Raw genomic sequence first — 13,009 nt, 5'->3', positions numbered from 1 at the left:
AAATGTTGAGGGTTCAATTTGTAGTTGACAACATTGCGTCCTTGAGCATTGCACATTTTGATCCCCAAAACTGTCAGCGAAATGAATAACTAGCTACTTAGACTAAGCCTGATTCGACTGATTCATGGCTAAAAATCAATTAACATTTGCACAGTTCCTGCTTGGCAGAAGACAAATACAGTCCTCATACAGTTTAAATAAATTTAATTGAGAATGATTGATATTTTAAGGAAATTCGATTTGTGTCTGTGATCAGGCATCATGCAAGTAGAAATTCATATTTAGAACAGTAGACAGAAAAGTCCTGTCGTCATAACACTAAATAATTATATCAGGATATATAGATTAGTTTTAGCTTGAGTGTACTTAAAATGTAATATTAAACATGATCAATTAAGTTCAAGTTCAAGTTGGGTTTATTGTCATATGTATAGTAAGCCTACAGTACAATGAAATGCATTTTGCTCCATCACTCACATGCAGTATAACAGACAAGGAGACATACAACAGACAAAAAAACAGACATAAAGTGCATAGTGCAAGACAAGTAAAGTCTGGCGGTCGTAGACAATGGTGCATGTTACACTTTGTGCAAGAAAAGTGACAATTAACACAAAAACCTTGAAAATAACAAAAGTTTGATGAGAATATAATATCTATGTGGTAATATTTTAGATGTAAATGTCATGTAGAAAAACATCAATAGACTTCCTGGAAAGGATAGGCTTACAGGCATAGGTCCAACCTTTAGGTTTATCAACTTCTCAGCAACCTCTTTATGGCACAATCAACAGGATACAATGTTCATCAAAGGTCAAAATCCTGATGCTCAGCCCTTCTTGCTCCAGGTGCTGATGGTGTGCAGTATACGTATTGAAAAGTCAAAAGAGTAGTATACATCGCACACTGGAGGGTATATTTTGCTGACTTTATTTGGCGTGAACAACGCGTTTCGCAAGTTGCTTCATCAGGTTCACATTCACAGTTAATCTGACACCCAGGATACAATATTTGTTAGAGTCATTATAATGTTCTGCTGAAAGCAATATAAATAATTTAGATATCATACAAAACAGTTCTAAACTAGGTCAACAAGGAAGAATCTGTTATCTTCAGGAAACACCGATGAATACCACTGCCGTGAAACAAATGATCAATAAATAACTCACGAGGAGGAAGAAGGAACTGCTTGTAGCCCACACACTCTTCCCACATAGTGTATTGGGGGCGCGGCTCCAGACTCCAGAACTGTATATAAAGTTAGACCTAGCAGACACTCAACATTCAACTCTACTGAAGACTCAGACTGAACAGGTGAGGTTTAATTGTGTTGAGTGCTCATATTTCAGATGAGTTTGCAGCGTTTTGAAGTTGATAGCTATAGTAAGGGGCTATATCATGTTGCAGCATCATGGTTATTCGGTAATGGTTTCATGTCATCTATATATTATTGTGTGGCAGCAGTTTTCATAGGATCGAACCTGCTTAGTCAAAATGAATAGACTTGTCTTCAAAGTGAAGTGTATTGTATTTGCTCTTTGAAAACTGCAGACCCATCTATAAATGAAAATGTTTTCTATGATGTGGGAAAAGTCAAGTGTCAGCATCAGTGTTTTTAACAATTTAACATAATGCAATGCAAAGATAGGGATGGTAGTATGCCAACTGTTAAGGTGATGCCAGAATAGCATGTGCATCTCATATCTACTCTCCTACACTATGGCTCACAAGAGTACAAAGCAAAGAGGTGGACATGTCATCATAATTAAAGTCATAAGTCATTACTTGGGCATAATAAAATGAAAAACTGAGATCAGTTCCCTTAAGCTACTGAACTGTTGATATAACTGTGACACATTCTTAGTTTGGCAAGCATGCAATGCAGCATTTATTGCACATTTCTTATCTTTAAAGGGAGCTCTCAGCCTTCATAACGACTATATTTGTCTTGTTTCAGATATGAATCTGTCTACCTTCCTGTCAGTCACTGGGCTCTACCTGTTGCTCAGCTGGTGTGATGGCTCAGGTAAGTTATTTGATCAAGAAATATTTCAAAAGACATTTCAAGCTTTCCAAAAAGAAATGGAATATTGCGGAATTTACTTTTCTGTTGAATACTTGCGATAAATAACATTAAAGGCACTCTAACTTCTGAACTTACTTGAACCCTTGGTAAAATAATGGTGTAAGATAGGAACAAGACTTGCGTTGTGCTTGGCGCCACAATGGGCCGGGTTAAGATAGGGCCCATAATGTTGATTGAGAATTTTAAGTGCCTACAATTCCAGTCCGTAACAGAAAAAAATACTGATATCTCAATGAACCATATGACATCAGTATTGGTCCAAATAATGTGTTAGCCCATGATGATATTAAATATCTCCAGAGCTGTTTGAAGGATCTTCATTCAGACTTGTTATACTTACTAACTGTAAGGGCCTGATGAACTGAATAGTTACTCAAGGTTGTGGGGGATCATGCGCAGAAATGGAAATGCAGTGTTTGTATATCTCCAAAGCAGTTTGAAGGATCTTCATCAAACTTTCCACAGTTAATCCCTAAAATAGGCCATGGGCCAGAAGGGACTACTACCATGAATTTGCTTTTTTTAATGGTCAAGGCCAAAATGTATCAGCCATAAATTTGGTTTACCAATATAAAATAGAGAACTTTGTGCATGGTATGGAGGTAGGTGGGGCATATTTGAACTCATGTTAACTCACATCTAGAGGGTGTAGAGTCTGTAGACTAAATATGTAATTTAGGCTATTTAATTAGTTTGCCTTAAAGGAGAATTCCGGTGTGATATTGACCTAAAGTGTATTGAAACATGATACCGAGTGTGAACGTATGTCTCTTAGCCCATCTCGGCTTGTCCCCTGCACTCCAAAATCTGGCGCAAGTTAGCCGATGCTACCAACAGCTTTTTCAATAGTGGTTGCTTCGGCATCGGGCTAGCCATGCAAATAAATCACTGTTTTACACCCATTTACGAGGCTCAATGTATCTCCACACTTCATTGGTAGACTTCCGAGGGCCATGATAAGGGATCAGATTCCAAAAATAATTCAGTGGAAATGCATGGATTCCAGTTAAAAATAATTCAGTGGAAATGCATGGATTCCAGTTGCTGCTACTGGAAGAAACTGGAATCCATGCATTTCCACTGAATTATTTTTGGAATCTGATCCCTTATCATACCTGTTCATTCTTACTCGTTGCTCGAATTTATCGTGACTAAATTCAAGATGGCTGCAAACGCTAAACTCCGTGGAAGATACTGTCTGTATAAATCGCCTCGTAAGTAAACTACCAGTGCTTTTTCAAAGTTCTCAATGTCTCGTTTTAAATGTCAGGGCCCTCGGAAGTCTACCAATGAAGTGTGGAGATACATTGAGCCTCGTAAATGGGTGTAAAACAGTGATTTATTTGCATGGCTAGCCCGATGCCGAAGCACCACTATTAAAAAAGCTGTTGGTAGCATCGGCTAACTAGCGCCAGATTTTGGAGTGCAGGGGACAAGCCGAGATGGGCTATGAGACATACGTTAACACTCGGTATCATGTTTCAATACACTTTAGGTCAATATCACACCGGAATTCTCCTTTAATATTACAGGCCAAAATACTTCAGCTGTATACTTGGCTCACCTATACAATATAGGACTATGTATTGTGAATGGTATGGAGGAAGGGATGTACTGTAGTAACTTTTGTTAATGCGCATACAGAGGGTGTAATCTTTAAAATAATATATAGTGTACAGTAGGTGGTTGAATGGCCTTTCCCTTAATGGTAGAGGACGAAATGTAGATAGCAACTGAATAACAAACTCTGACCATTGTTATTTGAAATAATTATTTTGTTTTGTTTTTTTGGGGCAAGAAATGACCATCACCTTGACCATTACAATGAATTTGACCCCCCAACGTCTTCATTCACCCAGAAATGGTTCACCCAGAAATGGACCTAGAACCTATGATTTGATAGTAAAACCATCAAAATTGACCCATTAGGTGTGGAGATTTGCTATTCTTACTTTCCATCTAACTCTTTTGGCAGCCATTTTGGAAATATGCCAATGTTCACAAGATGTCCTAAGGATACCCAAAATGCAAAAACCTCAATAACCATTTCCCCCTGACTATTAATGTTTTTTACCCTGTTGGTTAGAAAAATATGCAACATTATATGACAACATAACATCCCATTTTGTTCCTCCACAGAAAGCCCAGGTCGACCTTTCATCCTAGAAGCTGTTGAGGAGGCAAAGAGGGTCGTGAATGAGGCCTACAAGTATTCACGTGAAGAGTAAGCAAATTCTCTATACAGTCATTGTTATCCATCTCTTGGTGTTATTTAAGTGGGAAAATCATGGGTGAGTTTTTGTGTGAATCCGTATAAAATATAAAAGTATGGTCATGAACGTATGGTCATGTTCTGCCATGTCCCACCCTGTAGGAGTCTGAGGAGAGTGCGCAGAGAGGACATCCGCCCCTCAGATATTTTGCGACTGATGAAGCAGCCAGCACGGGATACCCGGAATGCAGTGAGGGCCGCCGACACCATGGACATCGCCCTCGGGCTCATCCACCAGAAGGCCCATCACATCCACAAGAGATCGATCAATGCCACAGGTCAGACATGAGTAAAACCCACTTTGGTAATGAAAGGTTCTATGGCATGGTGGAGCTGTGATAACGGACGACCCGGGTTCAATTCCTGCAATTGCAAATCCATTTTAGATAAAGCTTCCGCTAAATATCAGTCAACTTTAACTTTGATAAAGCACTATATAAATGCATGTTGTTGTTGTTGTTCCTTTTGTTGTCAAAAACAATACTTGGATTCTGTGACACCCATCCATACAGTAGGTTCACAAAAATGTCCTTGGCGTTGTGTTATGGTGAGCAGAGGACTCACTGTGTCTCCCTCTTTCAGACCTGATCACAGAGGACGAACGGCAGCTCATTGAGCGTCTCACAGGCTGTACTAGTCGTGTCCTGACCCCATCCTGCAGAACAACCCCTTTAATCAACAAGTACCGTACCGCCACCAGTGTCTGCAACAACAAGTGAGTGCTGCAGATCAGTCTCATTTCAAAGGATTTCCCCTAAGACTACATCAGTCTGCTGAGTTGTTAGAGTAATGTACATGTGCCTGTCAGTGGGCAAAATACATCAGATTGAATTGTGTGTTCCTCTATTCCCAGGAAAAACCCAAGGCTTGGAGCTTCAAACACACCTTTTGCCAGATGGCTGCCGGCCGAGTATGAAGATGGCATTTCTCAGCCAAAAGGGTGGGACCGGAATAGAAAGTACAACAATTTTCTGCTTCCTCTGGTAAGATGATGACGGCATTGATGATGATGATGATGAGATGATAATGGTGGTATCTTCTCATCTGTGGCTCATATTCTCCCTCATGTTTTCTTTCAGGTGAGAGAGGTGTCCAACCGTATCCTGAGCACCACTGACAATGGTGTTGAGAGTGACAATGAATTCTCCTACCTGGTGACGATCTTCGGTCAGTGGAATGACCATGACCTGACATTCACGCCTACCTCCCCCAGCATACGCTCTTTCAGCAGTGGCCTGGACTGTGACACCAGCTGCAAGCAGTCCAATCCCTGTTTCCCCATACCGGTCAGTGACATACTTTCTTCCACTCTTCTCTCTGACTCCTTCTCTTTCTCTCTCTGTCTTTCTGTATATCCATCTTTCTCTTTCTTTGTGTCTTTCTCACCTATCTGTCTGTTTGCTCGTATCCGTCACAGGCCCCTACAGGAGACCCCCGGCTGTCCCAAGACACCTGCATCCCAGTGTTCCGCTCAGCTCCGACCTGCGGCACCGGGAACAGTGCCTTCATGTTCGGCGGGCAGGCCAACGTGCGTGAACAGATCAACTCGCTGACGGCCTTTGTGGATGTGGGCCAGGTCTACGGCTCGGAGGACAGCCAGGCACGCGACCTGCGCGACCTCACCAATGACGGAGGCCTGCTGCGCGTCAACCAGAGGTTCCGTGACCCCTCGGGCAACCGGGAGCTGCTGCCATTCTCGAGTGTGGAGGGAAACATGTGCGCTACACGCCGACCAATCACCAATGACACCACTGCAGAAGAAGTGCCTTGTTTTGTGGCAGGTACTCATTTCTTACTTGCTGTTTTCTCTTCTTTTATACTCTTCCATTGTGGGGGCACTGTGGCTCAAGTGGCTACAGCGTCCATACCACATTTGGCTTCAAGTGCCCACAAGGACCCAGGTTCAAGTCCAATCTGCGGTCATTTCCCGACCCCACCCCATGTCTGTCTCCCACTTGCTTACTGGTCATATCCAAATGAAGGCAAAAAGCCCTAATATATATACTTTATGGACCCTTTCAAGAGAGTTCCATTATCAGCATCGTAGTTGGCCCCACAAGACTTCCTTTTCAACATTCCATATGTTATCTTAATGCAGAGGAAGTAGATTGGGAACCAAATAGAACGTTCAAGCATTGTTTTTGTTTTTGTTGTTGAAAGGGTCTATTCTCTTTATACTCATTGCTCTCCCTTTCCCCCCCTGGGAAGTTTCATGTTCATACGCTTCCTGGCACTACCCGTGTCCCCATCTGCTGGTTGTGTGCAGGTGATGCCCGTGTCGATGAGAACATTGGCCTGACGTCTCTCCATACTTTGTTCCTGCGGGAACACAACCGGCTGGCTCGGGCCCTGCGGCAGCTCAACCCCCACTGGAGCAGCGAGACCCTCTACCAGGAGGCCCGCAAGATCCTGGGTGGCTACCACCAGGTGGGGCTACTGAGCACACACATGTTCCTTCTCCTTCCACACAGTTAACTCATACTACTTTGCCTATTTTGGTGAAGAGCTTCACACAGCTTTTTCATCCTCTTTCGATCTCCTTTACCTCTCTTTCCAATACATTCTGTGCTATTTCAGGTCATTGTGTACCGTGACTACCTGTTGCACATCATTGGCCCAGAGGCGCACAGAAGATACCTGGGCACTTACTCGGGCTACAATGACAGCGTGGACCCAAGTATCTCCAACGTGTTTGCCACAGCTGCCTACCGCTTTGCCCACAATACCATCCAGCCACTGATGTTTCGTCTGGATGAGAACTACAATGATAACCCCCAGTTTCCCAGCGTACCCCTCTTCAAAGCTTTCTCTACCCCATGGAGGCTGATCTTTGAAGGTTAGTGTGAGCATCTCAAAAGAAATATGGTAAAAGTTCTTCATCTCCAGCCATAGATACGTTCGGCATCTAGTCATAATCGTGGGTACTGCCCCCAAATGGACCGACATGGGGGAGAGAGTTTGATTCGATTGAGTGCAACCTAATGGAGGTGCACCGGCGTAAGTACAGAAAACACTTTAACAAGGTTAAAACTTGCAAATATCAATAAATGGCACAAGAAAGGTTTGATTATGAGTCAGTAGGGTTAAGGGTAACATTAAGTTCCACAATTTTGATAATTCCAGTTACACTGTCAGAACTGTCGAGTGGACTCATTGTAGAACAGTTTTTAATGGCCAGACTGTTTAGCTCGGTTTAGCAAGCTAAGCCTTAAGCCATAACACCACATACTCATAAATTGCACCTTAATTTATTCTCACATGTATGAATATTCCCTACAATATGAATTGGACCATATGAATAGTTTTAGCAAATAATGTGTACTAGTTAGCTATGTTACACTGATTGTATAAAGTTATCATAAAGTTATCAAAGCTAGTTAGCAAGCTATGGAAGCTAACATCAGATGTTAGCCACCAGAGAAATTTGTCGTCAACATTGGGAAATCGAGGATTGGGTGAAAGCATACTTTGGACAGTTGAAACTATTGTGTTCAGAAACAAGCTAAATCCCATCTGTACTTAAAACAAATGTATAAAGTGTAACTGCTAGCGATTATGCCCATTGTATGCTGTTAGCAGTCCTACCCCTCCGTGGTAGCCTAACCTATATGCTGAATTGATCTATGTATGTTCAGTTAACTACATGAGCTTCAAAATCCTGTTACCCCCACTTCAGGTGGCATTGACCCTCTGATCCGGGGCCTGGTCGGGCGACCGGCTAAGCTGAACACCCAGGACCACATGATGGTGGATGCCCTTCGGGAGAAGCTCTTCAAGTTTACCAGTCGCCTGGCGTTGGACCTTGGCTCCCTTAACCTCCAGCGAGGCCGAGATCATGCCTTACCTGGTACTGCGCTAAACATGATTAGTTTGCTGTGAATTTTACTGTCCAAAGACATTACATATATTTTGTGCTTAACTAGTCAAAGGTCATGGGACATTTTTTTCACATTTTTTCTATGCACAGTGCTTGTCTTCTCAGTTGTCAGCAGATGAGCATTTGATGTCTGTTATCTTAGTAGTTGTAAATCATTGTCCCTTTTCTCTCTCTCCAGGGTATAACGCATGGCGCCAGATCTGTGGTCTCTCTACTCCCAAGACAGAGGCACAACTGGCTACAGTTTTGCAGAACAGGGTCCTAGCCCGTCAGCTCCTGCAGCTGTACGGATCCCCTGACAACATTGACATTTGGCTTGGCGGTGTGGCAGAGCCTTTTGTCCATGGTGGCCGTGTGGGACCCCTTTTTGCCTGTCTCATCGCCACCCAGTTCCAGAAGATCCGTGATGGGGACAGGTGAGACAGAGGGGGAACTCTTGGAGGGTCCTTGGGGGAGTGTCTACAGAATATGGCTTGTGTTAGCATGCACTGTAGGTGCCACATCACTTAGGGGATCCTTCTGTTGTGTTTTCAGGCTGTGGTGGGAGAATCATGGGGTGTTCACGAGGGCACAGAAGACCTCGTTGGCCTCAGTCTCAATGGCCCGCATCATCTGTGACAACACTGGCATCAGAGATGTTCCAAGCAACCCTTTCCTCTTCAGTGCCCGCGGCTCTGGCTACACCAATTGTGATGACATCACTCCATTCGATCTCCGACCATGGCTAGAGACAGGTGTGTGGACATTAGAGATTACCACACATTTAAGTGTGGGTGTAGTCTCTGACAAACACACCACGTAAAAATTATACTTTTGTTATTAGCAATCCAATCACTTCCTGTCTTCTCCTTTGGTCTGTTCCTGTCCCCTCTGTGTCTTCATAATGATCTAAATGGAATGACTTGTAAGAACATGACTGTGGTAAATGGCCAAATTGGTGGTTGACACAAAGCTGTTTTGACCTTCCAGGCAATGTTCAGAATCACATTGTCAACGATGGAAATGAGGTTAGAGAGGATTTACTTCTGCATGCTGTATTTACACAGATGAGAGATTTTGCAAAAATAACCAATAATATTGTATAAGGCCACTTTCTTTTGTACACATAAATCATATTTTGCAATGATTTTCTGATCTCACACAAGGTAATCACGATCTTAAATTACTGATGTAGTGTCTTTTTTTTCGTGGTTTTCCATTTTTTCACAGCTTTTTTGGGGGATTGGCTTTCTTTCTTAAATCCTAATCTAATCTATCAATGATTTATCTGTAAGATTATTCTCTGAAATGATTTGTTGTGATAGATTAGGGAAAAAATATCTTAATTTTCATAATTTCTGCAGATCTGGACACAGAGCCAATCCCAGGGCCGCCAGGACCACGCGGACCTGCTGGGGAACGAGGTAATCTATCTAAGACATATCCATATGTTGGAAAACCTGACGGAAATCCATATATGTTCATGTCACATTCCTTGCTTTTAATTGTGGTGAATAATTACTTTCTATTAACTTAGACTGGCAAACCTCAGGAACACTCAGGAATCAGGTTTATTCTGTTACAAGCAGAGAGGGTAAAAAATGGTCTATGGTCTGTGTAGGCCATTGCACAGAGGCCATGGCCTCCGTTGGATCAACCTCTCCCTCTCTTCCTCACTTATCCATCCTTCTTCTTTTTAGTCTGACGTCCTTCTTCTTCTTAGTCTGAAACATTGCAAGTTTAGTCACTTTTGTATGGGTTAAACAAAGAAAGAAATGGCGGCAAAACAAGCCCACTTAGTTGGTTCTCCACTTGGCATCAGACACACCTACTCACACCTACTTCACACCTATCTGAAGAACATGAGGAGAGATATCTTATATATCAGAAATATCACTTATAGAATGTTCCAAACATTATCACAATCAAATCATTACAATCCTTGTACTGAGACTATTACAATGATACCAAACATGAATATATTTACGTTTCATGACACATGGATACATTATAGCAAAGTAACATCCTTTGTCTTGTGGATCTGATAGCCCTTGGAACCAGTACATTTGCATTTCATTGGGGGAGGGGAGGATGTCTTTATTTAATGCCAAGAGGGCCCACATGGCCACCAAAACCAGTCTTGAAACTCCAAAATAATTCCCATCACTTTGCATAATCTGACCATGTCCTACCGTACCGAATGTTGGGCTGTGAAACTGACCGTACCTGTGTGTGTAACCCTGCAGGTCCCGCAGGGCCCCAGGGTCTAAAGGGTCCCCCCGGGTCCCCCGGCAGCAGCAGCCAACAACCTCGCTCTGCTTTCTCCGTCAGCCTTGGGGGCTCCATCCCATCCAACAGCAAAGTCCTCCGCTTTACCCGCGTCACCTACAACGGCCAGGGCCACTACAGCACACAGACCGGCAAGTTCACCTGCCAGGTGCCCGGCGTCTACGAGTTTGAGGTCTTCTGCACGGCGATCCAAAACGTGGGCAGTATTCAGGTGAAGCGAAACGGGGTGGTGGTGATGACCGCCTTCTCATCCTTCGTGGATGGCCGGATCAACTTCACCGGGGATACAGTGGTGCAGCTGGGGCTGGGGGATGAGGTGTGGCTGGAGGCCAGCCAGGGGGGGTCTGGACTTCTCTCAGAGAGTTTCTTTACTGGACACATCCTTTTCTCAGTCTAAGGGCAAGAGAGGACAGTCTACATATATTCACTGCAAAGGCATGTAAATATAATCTCTCACGCATTCCGTATAACTAAAACAATCTTGTTACTGTTTTTAAACTTGATCTTTGCTCAGATCTCATATTTGCATTCGCACTTCATATAGACCCTTTTACTGTTTGTAAACAGTGATGGATGTGCACACAGCATGGTGCCGGAAGGTAATTAGTTTGTCAAGCTATGCAAATGGATTAACTACAAAAGATCACAAAAAACACCTGACCACAAACCAACCGGACAACCGGTTCCAGTTCACCCATAGTTCCCACAGGGGGGTTTGTGAGTAAGCTCCAAATGAATGGGAGTCTATGGGCTGGATGGCAAAATTTAAATTTTCACTTGTTTATCACCAAAAAACGTCACATTTTATTGTAGTTTCCACAGCTACAGTATGGGTTTTCCATCAAAAGTGAAACAAACAAATACCTATGTCCTGTAAATACTTTACAGGGTGGGCCAGTGGCCAAGTCTCTGGTCTGAATGAATAGGGTAGCATATCAGTTTCGGCACCAGTATGCACACTCAAAAATGTTGACGACGTAAGCAGTAAAAGGGTCAATACTGCATCATATTCCCATAGCTAATTGTAGTCTATAGGCATTGCTATATTTGTTTAGACATTATGATTGCAAACACATGAAGTAGACACAGAATCATATGAATTCTTTTTTAGCTGGTCTGAGAATTCAGAATTTATTCTAATAGCTTACAAGTGCGGAATAAAGACATGTTATGTTTTTCTCAGTATGTGCTGTATATAGATGTTAACTGGAAATAATTGTAACCCAAGCTGTGAAATCCTAGCCTAGAAATTTAGATGCACCATAGCGGCAGCAAATGTAATTTGCAGCCAGGGTAGTCTAGCAACTCTCAGTTGGCTTGCGGGCTGGAAAAATCAAACTTCGATCAGGCCAATCACATCTTGTATAGAGTCGTTGAGCGGGCTTAACATAATGACGACTGACTTGCGACGGTTCCACGTGAATTCCCTGCTACTTAAAGATGGATGCTGCTGCTGGCGAACCACGTGACTGGAGTTAAGCTTTTTTTAAGTTGCCAAAGGTTTGATCAACTAGCCAACTAGCTCTGCTGGTGGGAAAACGCATGAGCCTCATGAGTTGTAGCGCTATCCTATTGTGTGCAGAAGGAATTTGAAAGACAACCATTTATCCCGCCCCTCGTTAGGCTAGTGAAATCCCAACATTTGCACTGAATTGTATACTGAGTATTTAGACTGTTTTTATCTTATTTTAAAATAAGACTCAAAACAAACAACTCAAAACAAACTTCACAGAATAGTTGCATCAAGTAACAGTACATTACATGTTACATTACTGTAGCTCTTTGCTTGTTATTCTGAAACCAAATGTATACTGTTTTATGGACATCGTCTGATATGTGTTGTTTATTTAAAAAAAAAAATGAAATAAAATGTATTTTGCTCGATTAATCTGACTCCATTTAATGAATAATTTGAATCTCGAATCAATTACCAAGTAAGTTTATCAGTTATGGCAGAGCATGGCATGGCATACTACGATTATTAGATATATACGATTGTTAAGCAGATTAACAATTTATTTAGCATTAAGCCCTAAAAGGTGAATGTAATCAATATCACTTCAGTTGAATGTAGAAGTAAACTCACATAGTCTACTGTAACAAAGTAAAGTAACAAAGTAGCAAACAGTAACAAAGGAAGCTTAACCAAAAACACAGAGACAAAATTAACAAATTAACAAGTTAAGAATAACATATACACCAGATGAAACAGTATACCAAATCATGAGATTACAACCCCAAATATTAAAGGATAGAAAGAGAGGGAATGAGAGAAAGGGACAGAAAGGGGGAGACTCAGGGGTCAGCATAAGCTTCAGTATACCAAGTCATGAGATTACAAACCCAAATATTAAAGGATAGAAAGAGAAAGGGATAGAGAGAGAGAGGGTGACTCAGGGGTCAGCAAAATCTTCCCCCACAGCCTTGGTAGCAGGAAAGAAGAGAGCAAGAGCCAAGACAAAAGAAGAGACCGAGCTGAGAATATTCTCCTCTTTTATCAATCACT

General features: G+C 42.3%; 1 protein-coding gene across 2 annotated transcripts; it reads left to right on the top strand.

Annotated features, from left to right (window-relative positions):
• The first annotated feature begins 1,235 nt into the window (after window positions 1-1,235).
• On the top strand, window positions 1,236-12,376 carry mpx (myeloid-specific peroxidase). 2 transcript variants are annotated; one of them, XM_048237055.1, is made up of 16 exons: window positions 1,236-1,314; window positions 1,958-2,026; window positions 4,226-4,310; window positions 4,461-4,636; window positions 4,941-5,073; window positions 5,212-5,341; window positions 5,438-5,644; window positions 5,776-6,139; window positions 6,625-6,785; window positions 6,936-7,194; window positions 8,035-8,205; window positions 8,414-8,651; window positions 8,770-8,969; window positions 9,205-9,242; window positions 9,579-9,638; window positions 10,461-10,604. In XM_048237055.1, the coding sequence occupies exons 2-16, from the start codon at window positions 1,960-1,962 to the stop codon at window positions 10,482-10,484; spliced, it is 2,313 nt and encodes a 770-aa protein (XP_048093012.1). In that variant the 5' UTR covers window positions 1,236-1,314; window positions 1,958-1,959; the 3' UTR covers window positions 10,485-10,604. The 2 variants fall into 2 exon arrangements, with proteins under 2 accessions (XP_048093012.1, XP_048093010.1); XM_048237053.1 differs by lacking the exon at window positions 9,205-9,242 and having other exon boundaries at window positions 10,461-12,376.
• Window positions 12,377-13,009: the final 633 nt, after the last annotated feature.

This window comes from Alosa alosa, chromosome 24, assembly GCF_017589495.1.
Source record: "Alosa alosa isolate M-15738 ecotype Scorff River chromosome 24, AALO_Geno_1.1, whole genome shotgun sequence".
NCBI classification, from domain to species: Eukaryota; Metazoa; Chordata; class Actinopteri; order Clupeiformes; family Clupeidae; genus Alosa; species Alosa alosa.
This window is presented reverse-complemented; position numbering and strand designations above follow the sequence as displayed.